We start from the raw sequence: 13,424 nt of genomic DNA on the forward strand, positions 1-13,424 counted from the left end.
TTGTGAGACGGTCAGAACAAAACTGCGTTTCTGTGACAATAACAAAGCAGAAACAGACGTGAGCTTAAATTAAAAAAAAATAGGAGAAAAGAATCCATCTTTGAGCTACATTAATCCTTAAAAGGAATATAGCTTTTTAATTAGTTGTTTTTATTAGAAATGAAAATCTATAAAAAGTGTGGTTTGCATTTATTTTCAGCCCCCCTTTACTGTTGCTGGTCCAAAATAAAATCCAGTGCAAACAAATGCTTCTCCGAAGTGCCCAAAAAAACAACAAAGAGCCATGCTCCCAAACGGACAGGCTGGACAACAAGAACATTCATCAGAGAAGCAGCACAGAGGCCCATTGTCAACTATGGAGGAGCTGCAGAGATCCACAGCTCAGGTGAGACAATCCATCAAAACAATAACTAAAATCTAATGTTGATGAAAGAGTGGCAAGAAGAAAGCCATTACTGAAAGAACGCTAGAAGAAAGAAGCAATTTCTCTCAAGTCATGTAGGAGACACAGCAAACGCGGAAGATGGTGGCCCAGTAAGATGAGACTCTTTGACTCATGTGCAAAAAAAAAAATATGTTTTACAGGAGCATCGTAGTAGCAGCATCATGTGGTGAGGGACATTTACAAAAAGCTCAAGACCGGGAAGTTTCAACGTACATATATTCATGCGTTAAAACAAAAAGGCCAAAATTCAATTGAGATTCTGTGACATGACTTGAAAGTTGGGGTCCACACAAGCTCTCCATCCAATCTGACTGAGTTAAAGCTTTTTTTTTTTTTTTTTTTTGCAAAGAATAATGGGCAACGGCTTTAGTCTCTAGATGATGCAAGGCATGTAGACATTTGTAGAGAAAGATGGTTTCACTCAGGTGGGCTTAAAACAAATGCACACCATACTTTTCACATCCTTATTTGTTATAAATTGAGAAAACAATGTATTGTTTTCCTCCCACAACATAAATAGGATCTGTTTTGAGTTCATTAGCATAAAAATTTTTTAAGAAATTTTAAAAAAGTCAAATAATCTTAAATCCTTTTGCAAGGCGCCTCATGCTCATAATTGTGTCTGCTCCTCTCTAGTAGATTCATCATGTTTAAAGCAGCCATGTGGCATTTAAAACGTCCAGAAGTGGGTGCAGAGGTGAACAGTTCTCATCACAAAGGGTGGAGTGGGGGGGGGGGGGGGGGGGTGCTATAGGTGTCTGCAAAGTTAGGGGGGTAGGAGTGTGGAAGGGGGCGTGCACCATGACAGTGCCCAGGAACACCACTGTTGTCACGCACAACAACACCACCTGCATTTGGACAAAGGCTCCGGCTCTGGTTCTGGCGGTGCCACTGGTGTCTCAACTGGACTGGGGCTGTCTGAGTCACTGATTATGTATACAACATGGGGGAAAAAAATCAATAAAAGCTGCCTTCACGAAGCTGCGACTAAAAGAGAACAAAACGTCAGAGGAAATCTGCATCTTCTCACCTGTGAGGCATCATCTTTTCCGTCGTCAGGCCGTCGGTCATGGTGACGCTCCGTCGCTTGATGTACGCCCCCCTCTGGCTGGACGGCGAGTAGGCGGAGCCGTGCTTGCTGTTGGACAGGGCGAAGGTCGCCTCCAGGTAGCGCAGAGGTAGAGTCCTGCTGACGGGACAGTAGATGTGGGCGCCGCTGGACTGGGAGACTGCCTTGCGCTGGCCCACGTAAAAGCGCACGAGCTCCTGAACGGAGTCGAAGCCGTCCGCCTCCAACATGTACTGCACCTGGCCAAGACGAGAGAGGAGGCATTCATTTGTTACGCCTGCTTGGCACATTAAAATACTTTAGGAAGCGAGTAAAGCTTCAGGTTCCTTTGATCCTCCGATAAGTACAGAAGAACAGTGGACTGATGTCATAGCTGGTAAAAAGTAACACACAGTAAGCAGGAACGCAGCTGGTCGGCTTTGTGCATCTGTATCATATTAGCAGAAAGAACAAGAATAGGTTTACAACAGGCCCTACAGGTGTGTTGGCCTGTTGTAAATAAAATATTCTCATGATATCAACGGCGATGCACGCATTGACTCCCTGGACAGAGGGAGTCAGAGTTCAGATTAGAACAAACACTTCATTAATAATGTTGGTTACAAGTGTGATTTTTTTCCCCCAAAAGCAACGTAAATCCAGAGGGTGGTGGATTTATTTTATCTTTGGAAACAAAAACCAGACAAAATAGGTCGCTTCTGCTGCGTTGGATTGTTTGTAGATTTTAGGATGTGTCCATGAAATAAAAAAAAATGATCTGCTTTCTGCACAAAAATAGAAAGAAATAGCCAGAAGCTTTATTTTACAAACATTTCAATTCATGTTGATTATATTGCACTACAAATGGTTGCAATACGCAATTGAAAATGGTCCAGTTTCATTGCATTCTAAAGACACAGTAATCGTTTTCTCAGGTAAGTTAAGCATACTTTGGTTGCTGACTTCATTACACATGTATTCTTCTGAATTCATGTTGTTTAAATGTTATAATCTCTTAGTTCTTTTAAAACATTTCCAGTCATAGTTTGCTTTTGAAAAGGAGACAAATAGTAAGGAAAATGTCACTAAAGTGTCTCAAAGTTGTCTTAAAACAAATCCTGTTTTATCTTAAGAAAAATCTAAAATTTTCACGATAAATGCTTATTTTTCTTTCTTTTATGTGCAGTGTAGACTATCATCTGTTGTTAAAAAATGTCTTTTTTAATCTCCTTTTCAATGATCACAAGTATTTTAGCAGGTTTTACACAAGTTTCTGTAAATTCAATTAAATATTTTTGAGGTCCAATTAAAAGTTACATTCAAGACCTGCATGAGTTGCAAAAAATAATTTAATTACTCATTCAATTACTTATATTAGACTTAACTGATAACTTAAGCAGGATAAATATAAATTAGACCTTTTCAGCCTGTGACTTGAATGTTTTTCCACCTATGTTACCAAACATTTTTGTTTACAATCAACAGTGACTGATAATTGGTTTCAGCAATTTTCAATATAAATCTCATCACAAATACTCTTTCTGGTGATGAAGGAACTGGTAATTGATTAACATTACAAGAACATTGTGATTTTAATTGCTTAAAGAAACACAGTTTGCGTGTAAAGCTGAACATTTTTAGATAAATTAATTTCAGAAGTGCTGATCTCAACGTTGCATCATGGGGGTTGTAGTTTCACGACAACATAAAAACATCCAAATTCCTAAGCCAAATCACAGAACACATGCTGACAGTAAACCTCTCTGAAAGCTTAACATGACGATATAGGAAACATTGGATGAACAAAGTTACAAATTAAGACTCAAACCTATAATGGCAAACATATTTCTGAAGACCTCCACCTCTTTAACCTTTTATTTTTTTACCTAAAAAACCTCCTGTGTCAAATCCTGTTTTTGTCTTCTGTCCTTTAGTGTTAGAGCTGCCAATCTTGTAACAAGCAGGAGTACAAAGTCCTTGTTTTAAATTGGCTGTTGTAGACAAGATATAAAAGTATATAAAAAGTATGTACTATAAAAAAATAAACTTGGTTAAAATGCATGCATCATTTGTGATTCCTAGATATGTTTTATGGATTAGAGCTTCAGTTAAATTTTGAGTGGATTTCTGCAAACTTTTGTTTCAGGCATTGAATCTATATTCTTTTAATTGAGAAAATGTGAGAAATGCATGACTCCAAGCACTGACACTATCAGAATTGAGAACACCAAGATATATATAAAAAAAGATTGCTTGAATAGCATCCAATTAAAAAATGTGGGTGGACTTTAAGGAATTTTAAAGTAAATCCAATAAAATATTGGGATAACATTTTAGCTATAAGAAGATGTGAAACATTGTTAGTCTCTAACACAGGGCTCTCAAACTCCAGTCCCAAGAGGCTGGTGACTTACAACTTTTGAACGTGTATCTCCTTCAACACATGCTTAGTGTTTAATTAGGTGTTTATCAGGACTCTACCATCTGCATGTTAAAGAAGTTGATTAAGGCACTCTAGATCAGAGTCGCCTCTGTAAGCTGCAGCACTGCGGCACACCGAGGACTCGAGTCTGAGATCCGCGCTCCAGCAGATGCAGACCTACCTTAGTCTCATTGGACTTCACCAGAACTTTGCTGATCTTGAAGTGGAGCACCTCATTGTCCCACCGACAGGTCAGAACATAATCGCCAACGTTGGTCAGAGAGTCTCGCACAAGGAAATCACCGTTCCTCAAAACCAGAGACTCGGACACCTAAAAAAGGAGAAAAAGGCCCGGCTTTAGCTTAGGAAACAACGTTACCAACAGAAAAAGAGAAACAAAATACATTTTTTTTCCAGTAGGGGCTTGTGTGTGAACAATTTATCTCTCACAGTTTGAAAGCTGAATAATTGAATTGAAAAACGTGCGATTGTTTATGACGGTTCGTCAGCACTTTTGTGTTGCAAATCAAACACTTGGCACGAGATTAAACTCAGGTTTTACATTTTTTTCCCCTGATCGCTCAGACTGCCAAGGCACTGAAGAATTCCTTTCTCGTGATCTGTTTTACAACCTTCAACACTTCTAAAAAGAGGCAATGTTCCATTCATGGTCAACGAAACAACATCTCGGTGCACGCATTACTGTTAACTAAGGCTGCACTTATACTTCAGGGAGGAAACCCCGAATATCCGTCATGTAGCCTGAGCAGAGAAACAGCAACTTCAATCGGCCGGAGCAGTGCTTCTATTAAAACAACCCATGAGGAGACTGCTTTTGAAAGCAGATGGCGAAAAAAAGCGCTAAATTCTTTAAACAGCCCATGAAATATGCAGCGCAACAAAGCCAAAAGGAAAACAGTGTCACAGACCAGCAGGAGGCAGTACATACACAGATCAAAGGCTCGAAATTCATGCAGAGCCTTTTTATCTCCCCCAGCGTCAAATGTAATTCTGTTAAAGGGAGAAGGTTTTGGTTTATTTTTCTCATACCAAAATGAATAGTTTGAGGTGGGGGATGAGAAAATATGCAGAGAAGGCTTTATGACTTCTTCAAAAGAGAGAAATTTTAACTTTAAAACAATGACTAGAGATGGAGAAAAATATTTCTGGCAGTAAAGATACGGATTTCAGCAAAGGATATGTGTAAAATAAAGTCACTTAGCACTGATTTGGTAACCTGGCCTGGGGTTCCCCCCAAAATTTATAGTGGGGCAAATCCATGAATATATGAATAATTTATGTAAATGAAAGGAGGAAAGACGTGCAGATGGCAGATTGAGATCTGTGTTTGTGTTCGACGGAGAGACGGAGGTTGATCAAGAGCTGCGGAGACGGAGGCGATGAAGAAGGACCCTCCACATGTGCATCCAGACTGTGTGTTTGTGTCTTTGTCACCAGCTGTGAAACTCGACGGCGTACATCAGCAGCGTGCGCAGCTGTCAGGTTGGCAGAGTCTCCCTCCTTCCCAACGCTAAAGCAATAGCTGCCGAGCTGTGACAGATGATGGGATTCATTAATCAGTGTCGTTCTGTGAGTAAACCGCCTAAACTGCGCTTTCAAAGCCAGAGATGATGTCAGAGTAATCACTCTGCTAATACTACGGGCTTACAAGCGCAAGAATGTCTTAATGAATTCTGTAATGCACTCGCTCCATGGATGAGAACTTATCCCTCCAAAAGTTGCTAATTCATTTGATCTGAATTTGTTTCATTAATTAATTTATTTCCAGGACGAATAAATGGCGAGATAGAGTTAAATCCCTTTTCATGTGTTTCTAAAGGCTAGTCTTTGGGTTTGATTCCTCGAAAGCTGACAAGTATTGAAAAGTTTTGTAATTGAAATAAAAAAATTTTAACAGCAACATAATTAAACATAAAAGTTAACAGTTACCCTCTGGAATTTTAATGCCCCCTTAAGCCTTTTTCAACTATTCAAATTTTTCTTTTACCCAACCGAGAAACTGATAATTCAAACATCTGATCTTCTCTAACCCCCAGTCGGTCGAGGCAGATGACCGTTCATACTGGGTCTGGTTCTGTAAGAGGTTTTTTCTCCCGTTAAAGGGGAGTTTTCCTCTCCACTGTCGCTTCATGCATGCTCAGTATGAGGGATTGCTGCAAAGTCATGGATAATACAGACGACCATTGTGGCTCTACGCTCTTTCAGGAGGAGTGAATGCTGCTTGTCAAGACTTCATGCAGAAGCAATCATAGGCTGAAGAAGATGTTGTAAGCTATTTTCAGCTTCAGTAAGGTGTTACTCTGGTGATTACTCTGAATTTATTCAGAGTAATCACAAAAGGGTTTACGATCTATTTCAAATTAAACTGTGTTTTCTGTGACATGTTAGAGCTTCATTCAGTCAGTTACTTTTAAACAGAGAACAAAACTAAAGCAGATACCAGCAAAGGTGGACATACTGCAGAAAAGTCGCTCTGTTTCAGCTCTAGTCAGAGTCATGGAACAGGCTCAATTTGAAAATGTTAGCGGGCTTTTGAAATCTCGGGGTTAACGTAAGAGTCCCTGTTTTCATACACAAAAACTGACTCCTTTGCTTGTTGGGGAGATCACCAAGAAGAGATGCTAACGACAACTCAAAATGCTAACTATGTTGTTATTTATCCTTGTTTAAAGATGAAGTTAAAAGCTTTTTGGTACAGCATCTGCTCTCTACCCCACAGTGCAACAAAACAAAACTAGAAAATAAATGTTTTAATGCTGCTGACTGCGGTACTTGAAGAAATGTTCTGCATCCCAGGTTACAGCTCTATAAAAATTAAAGATAGGATATCAATCAAACAACTCTGATCGGGTTTCTATCTCAAATATATTTACTTTAAAACAATGGTTTTGCCATTTTTAGGAACTCTGCGAGAAAATCTGAATATGTACTTTAAACTTCTACTTTATTTCACTTCACAGTTTTACCATCTAGTTTCACATAAAACACATTAAAGAATCTAACAAAAGAGAATAAAACTTAAACTCCATACTTGTTTGGCCTCCGAATGTTACAAAAAACAGATGTGTGTTCTTAACAGCCACAGCGACACATTTGTTTTCCTTCTCTCCACTGAACTTCACACATGGTTTCACATGTTTTCAGTGTCTGAACTCAGATGGTGTGAAGAGATTTGGAAACAACCTTTTTTATTCCAACCTCCTATCTCCCCCTGTCTGCTGAAACGCCCAACGTCGTGTAAAGTTCTGCATATGAACATATTGCAAGGTAAATGTGGTAGTTAAACTGTAAAATTCAGCTTCCACACTGAGCATTCATGAGTAATATTGGTTGAATAAATAATCTTCTTAATTCATTGAATTGTTTGTCTTTGTTCTTTTTCATCCAATGTCACCAGTTTGCATCTAGAGACTGACTGACTGTCTGTAACGTCTCTCAGGACCCTCCACTGTCACCTTGTGGAGGTACGAATTTTAATGCATACACGATAATAAAACCTCCATGAAAACGGTGGTGCACAGTCACAACAAAGACGACAGAGAAGAGCAGAAAAATAACATGAGAACACACAAACAAAACCAAATCTCAATAAGAAATCATTTAAACCTCTTTTTGAATGGACGGATGATAAACCAGCATGTTAATGTCATCTATTGGACTAAAGTTGAAACGGGAATAATTAGTAAGATATAGTCGATATGTTTACATGTGCAAAATTCCTTGATGGGATTAAAATGTATTTGGATGGATAAAAGACAAAATAATCCATCATTTATATGGGTACAAAAAAAAAATGAATCTGATCATAACATATATTTACATGTGCCAGGCTTTATTCAGGATTAAAGGACCTTTGACATCCGCAGTCATTTTAAATTTCCTTTAAAATGAAGAATAAGTCGTGATTTTGTCTGCGCTAAAAAAAGTGAAAGGTTATTTTTTTAACTTCATTGAACAATCAAGGCAAAAAAACTGAAAGATGAACCTCTCAGAGGACAGAACGAATAAACATTTGTGTGTGTGTAGATAGATAGATAGATAGATAGATAGATAGATAGATAGATAGATAGATAGATAGATAGATAGATAGATAGATAGATAGATAGATAGATAGATAGATAGATAGATAGATAGATAGATAGATAGATAGATAGATAGATAGATAGATAGATAGATAGATAGATAGATCAGAACATGTCTTTAGATGGATAATGTTCGGATTAACGATCAGCATAAACCATCCATCTCATTGTGAATACAATTTGATTCCAATTGAGCTTAACCTGATCCCAATATACTGATTACATGATGCATTTGTATTCAGTTCGTCCCTTTATTCTGATTACTTATGCCCATGTAAACATAGCTACTTTGCTAAAAAGAAAGGGGGGAGGAGTTTATGTACACATCAGTAAGGTCCAAATGGCTGCGTACCCAACAAAGAAACCTTTTGAAGCTTTAAACTAGACCTACTAAGGATTGTTGGTTAATGATTGAAAGGACAAATATATGGTCTAGCCATGTGCAAAAAACGCCTTATTGGCAGATCCAGAGTTAGAGGCTACAACATTGTTACACTAAGTGAGTGCTTGCTCTGCATCATCTGAGTAAATTGGATCTCTGATGTCCCATTGGAGCTACCGTACCGCATGTAACTAAATCATGGTGGCCTGATGGATAGCACACATCGCCTTGCATTGTTCTTTTAAGCAGCATGAACAAGTAAGAGAAGTTTCTGAAAACTTATAAAAAAAAGGTATAGTTGTTAATTAACCACTGAACAGGTATTCAAGTGGATAAAAACTAAGACAATGAGCAGCATGACATTCTGCTAATGTTAGGAGCAGCATGTTCTGGTGGCCCTGTTAAGGAGGTGACAGGAGCTGATGACTGCCAGCACAATGAAGAGAAAATCAGGTAAGCATCTACTCCCTGCCTGCAGTTTTCGAAAGCAATCTTAGAGAGAATACAGTGACAATCTTCCCCTAAAGCATTTTTTTTCTTTTAGTTTGGAGGATGCAGGATATAAACGATTGAAGTACCACTGCAGCAGTATAAGTAATATTCACTCCCACTGACAGTGAATCCAACAAGGTAAGTCCCAGATTTTTATTAGACAGCTGACAAGGAGTTGCTTTTTCTTTGATGCGTTGTCCAACACATCAAAGGAAGTCTAATATTTTGTGGTTATTTCAGTCTTTGAATGTTAAACATCCACAACATGGTCTTAAATATGGTAGCGATTATGTATTTTAGCATAAAGAAAGCTTGATTTGTGCATTCTTTACAAAACCACATGAGAATAACTGATAGCTGAGAAGCCATATACTCTATGATGGACTATTTACAGCTGAGTTATGATTTTTCCGAAATGTTGATGAAACAAAATGAAAAAAAAAAATCTTTAGGCATTAAACTACAAGCTGCAGCCAGCAGTGGATTTTGTGAACCCTTCCACACATTGGTATGTATGTTAGGTTTGTTCCCGATATGATTCATGCAGCACTTTTAACTAATAAGTTTCACATTGGCGTTTCACCATCCTTACTCAAACTCTGTGCCCTCTGATTGACAAGCAATGACACCCTGGCAGCACTCATACCTCTCTGGGTATGTGTCCATGGTACCAGCCATGGCTCCTGATGTCAGCAGGGCTCAGTTTCAACTCCTCTTCCAGCTCCTTGCGAAGTTTCTCAGGAGGAGACTCCAACAGATATTTCTCCTTTGAGAACTGAGAAAAATGAGAGATGAAAAAGAAATATGGCATCAGTTCAGATTTAACTGGTCACAGACAATATTTATATTGAGGCACACAAAAAAGGGAAGCAAAATCGATCTGCGAGTCTCTGAATGGTGAAGAGATAAACATCTGCAAAACATGCATGCCTTAATATAGGAATAAATAGCATAAAGATTTCTAAGGAGTAGTAGGTATATGTTACACAAATAGCAAAAAATGCACACCTGTGCCACAGAAGGCGGCGCTGCAAGGAGGCACCACAATGTACACAAGCATGCTCACACCAAAGGGAAGAATCTGCACAAGTTAGTTGTTTTATTGTTCAGACACACTGCAGAGAACTGATTTCCCTAGTTAAGACTTGCCCTCTAGAATGGCTCGCAACAATGGGAAATTCACCGGCTCTGTCATAAATGCAGAATATTGACACTAAGTTTTCATTTAAGCTTGAGATACACAGAGAAACTGGATCTTGACCGCAACTGGATAATCTTTAGCTTGATATGCCCTGACTGCACATTCTTCGATTACTAAATGCATCACATGCAAGCCCTACCGAAACATTCAGTTGTTGTTGTTTTTTTGTTTTTTTTTAATACAGAAATGTCAGAGCGGGCAAAGTTACCAGTATGAATGATGTGTGTAAATGAGGTCTGAGGAAGCACGGAAATGTAAAAAGCTATTTGAAAAGGAAATGAATTTCTAGGACTTGTCAGACATGTCTGCACCTCATTCAGGCTGCAAGAGAGACATGATTCAAGAGAAATAAGAAACCGAAAAGAATACAGCAAAGTTGCTCTGATTTATGGATTTTAAGCTTTGATCTTCTGTCTGATATGGAATATGCAGGGTTTGGAAATGTTAACATTTAACCAATCTCAGAGTTAAGGTAAACACATGGCTAGTACTGCAAACTGTCCGAATGACTACCGTATGTTTAGGACCATAAGGCACACTGGATTATAAGGCGCACCATACATTTTTGAGAAGATTTAAGGATTTTAAGGGCGCCTCATAGTCCAAAAAATTCGGTAATATAAGATCCTGTAGAAGGTGAAACATCTTTGAGATTACAGCAACTCTCACACAAAAAGCATGGCATCACTTCTGCCTGCAATATCAACAATAGTGGTTCACAGCAGGACAACTTGACAAAAAACATGTTGAATATTTTTTTTTTATAAAATTGGCTCTTCAAGAGAAATCATAATTTGCCAACATCTGCTTTGGCAGGGAATAGCCAGTACAACATAGTACAAAAACACAAGGTCAGAATTTAACCTCAAAAGTGTGATTGGTGGATCTCTTATTAATTCTCTGAAAATGACCACTTGAAGGAAAAACTGCTTCAAACACACAAAGACCCTTCAGCTATGTGAGTCTGAATTAGTAATAACAGCAAAAGTGCAGCTCATTAGGTGTTTTTTTCTTTCTTTCTGAGCGACCAAGGCGCTGAAAGGCTCAGGAGGTAGAGCAGGTCTTCCACTAATTGAAGGGTTGACGGTTTGATCTGCAGCCTCTCCACTCCTCGTGTCCAAGTATTCTTAAGACGGGCCTCATTTATACAAAGCCAATTTGATGGTGTACGTAGCAGAAAAGGCTTTCTATCTGCAGAACAAAGGCTTTGTGTGTCAACGCTTTGCTGATTAATAAGAAAGGTCGAAATGCATCTTATTTATATAAATATTTACAGAATAATTGATAAAGGTTTACTGGGGTTAGATTTACATGTAAATCAGCGTAATTCATTACCTTATCTTCAGTTTGCAACGAATCCCTTTTAATTCCTTCAACTTCACCTAATCTGCCCAAGTGCTATTTTGCATGACGAAAAATGGGAACTCCCTAAATGGGACCCTGCAGCCACTGCAGCGGCTGATGACTGTGGAAAGATTGAGTTCAGACAAGCAGCCTAACATAATTAATGCACAATGCGCTCAAACACAAATATATTTGCACACACACACACACACACACACACACACAAACCTTGCGCGCAAACAAACCTTGACACAGATCTGCGCCAGCATAAAAATCCACAAAGGAATAAACGGTGAAAAGAAAATCTTCCTGGCTGCCAGCATGCGAAGGAACGAGCCCGGCGACCAGAATAAACAGTAAACAACCTTGTCGCTAAGGCTGGTCCTTTTCCCCCTAATATTTGCCCTGATTTTCAGGACCGGTGTTTGTTCCACGGCTTGCTATCGCATACACACACACACAGCTCCTCTCCCAATTCCCCATCCATGATAAAGTTCTATCAAGATTGTTGTCACACTTTTTCGGGGGACAAAACAAAACATTGCGAGCGAGGACGGGAAGCTGTAATGACCCCTTCGTGCGCGGCGTGTTTTCCCCCCCCTTGCCGCACAAGTGTCCGCGTGTGATACGAGAGGCAAACACACAATCTTATCGTCTCCAGGTCGCCGCGAGGCAAAATTATTAACTTCCTCCTCTCCTCGCTCCACTCTTCTCTCCTTTAATCCTCTGGGGAGGATAGAGGAATATCACCATGGAGGCTAGGTCTCCCAGATTAGATTTAAGGTGTGTGAGTGGGTCTGTGTGAAGGTGAGAACAGGCCAATAAAAAGCAGAGGGGTCAAGTGCGCAGTTATTGCTTTTTTTTCTCCCCCTCCCATCTCTGCTGAAACCCAAGAGGAGCCTGCGATGGAACCGATGCTCAGCGGTGGAGTCGACGCGTGTGTGGGTGTGTGTAAATGTACATATATATCTATATGAAGGGTTATGAGGGAAATTGAACTGTCAACATGGCTCTATTTATGACAGGTTTCATGAAATAGGTTGACATTAAAGGAGACCCACCGATGGAGACCAACAAACAACAGACAATAAAAGGTGACTTAAAAAAAGGAAAAGACACAATAGACGTCTTGAGTTCTAATATACGAAGACAACAAAACCCGCACTAAATCCTTCAGAGAATAATTGTATTGACTGTCCTACTCTGTCAACACGTATGGGGTCTTGTTTCTGCAACCCAAGTGGATTTCAACCAATACTGGAGTGCTTTCCTTTACAGCCTGTAGAAAACTCTGGAACAAGGTTATATGGTGAGAAAAAGGTCAAAATGCAAAGGTTGGTCTATTCTACAATATCATGATAGTACAGTAAGCAGAAATGTGTTCTGATATGATGTGGGTATGCTTCTGAAATCCAAGTTGAAAAAAGAGCTGCTTATGGTAAAATAATCTTGTCAGGTCCAACAAGGCACGCCGAGTTATTTGTCCAATGACTGCCAGACGTATACATCTTCAAAGTTACATGGATGAAACAATTATCTGTACTCATGACAGTTTGAATCACAATATTCAAAGGTACAACCTCAATTTGTGAAAAATGTTCTTTTAGAGTCTTAAGACTTAGACTTAGACAACTTTATTTGTCATTCGGAATGCACAAAGTGCGTACAGAACGAAATTTCTTTTCGTACAGCTTTTGTAAATCGCAGTAGAAGTTAAATTACAGTTTTAGGTGCGGCAGAGATTTAGAAGTAAACAGCAGATTTTAAATATGCAGTATACAAACAATTGAAATGTAACAAAAAAGAGACATTATTTATGTACAGATTGGATTGTGCAAGGGCATTTGTGCATGAATGCATTTATATGTGCAATTTTAAGACTAGGAGTCCGATAGCATTTGTAATGCTATATGAGCTGCAATGATGCAAAAATGTGCAAAAAATGCAAATGTGTGAATATATGGGCTGCAATGATGCAAAAATTTGC

The 13,424-nt window shown here is 39.0% G+C and overlaps 1 protein-coding gene across 5 annotated transcripts in view; it reads right to left on the minus strand.

Moving 5' to 3' along the window:
- sh2d3ca (SH2 domain containing 3Ca) overlaps positions 1 to 13,424 on the minus strand; it is a 75,952-nt gene that overhangs the window by 9,929 nt on the left and 52,599 nt on the right. For 3 of the 5 annotated variants that reach the window (XM_012871137.3, XM_021320780.2, XM_012871140.3), the window contains 4 exons: positions 9,539 to 9,667; positions 4,097 to 4,246; positions 1,476 to 1,753; positions 1,294 to 1,371 (listed from right to left, as the gene is read on the minus strand). In XM_012871137.3, coding sequence (XP_012726591.2) covers positions 1,294 to 1,371; positions 1,476 to 1,753; positions 4,097 to 4,246; positions 9,539 to 9,667 — 635 coding nt within the window. Of the gene's footprint in view, positions 1 to 1,293; positions 1,372 to 1,475; positions 1,754 to 4,096; positions 4,247 to 9,538; positions 9,668 to 11,682; positions 11,776 to 13,424 lie in introns of those variants that run through there. The other 2 variants (XM_036139804.1, XM_012871138.3) reach the window with 2 other exon arrangements.

This window comes from Fundulus heteroclitus, chromosome 8 (assembly GCF_011125445.2).
Source record: "Fundulus heteroclitus isolate FHET01 chromosome 8, MU-UCD_Fhet_4.1, whole genome shotgun sequence".
Taxonomy (NCBI): domain Eukaryota; kingdom Metazoa; phylum Chordata; class Actinopteri; order Cyprinodontiformes; family Fundulidae; genus Fundulus; species Fundulus heteroclitus.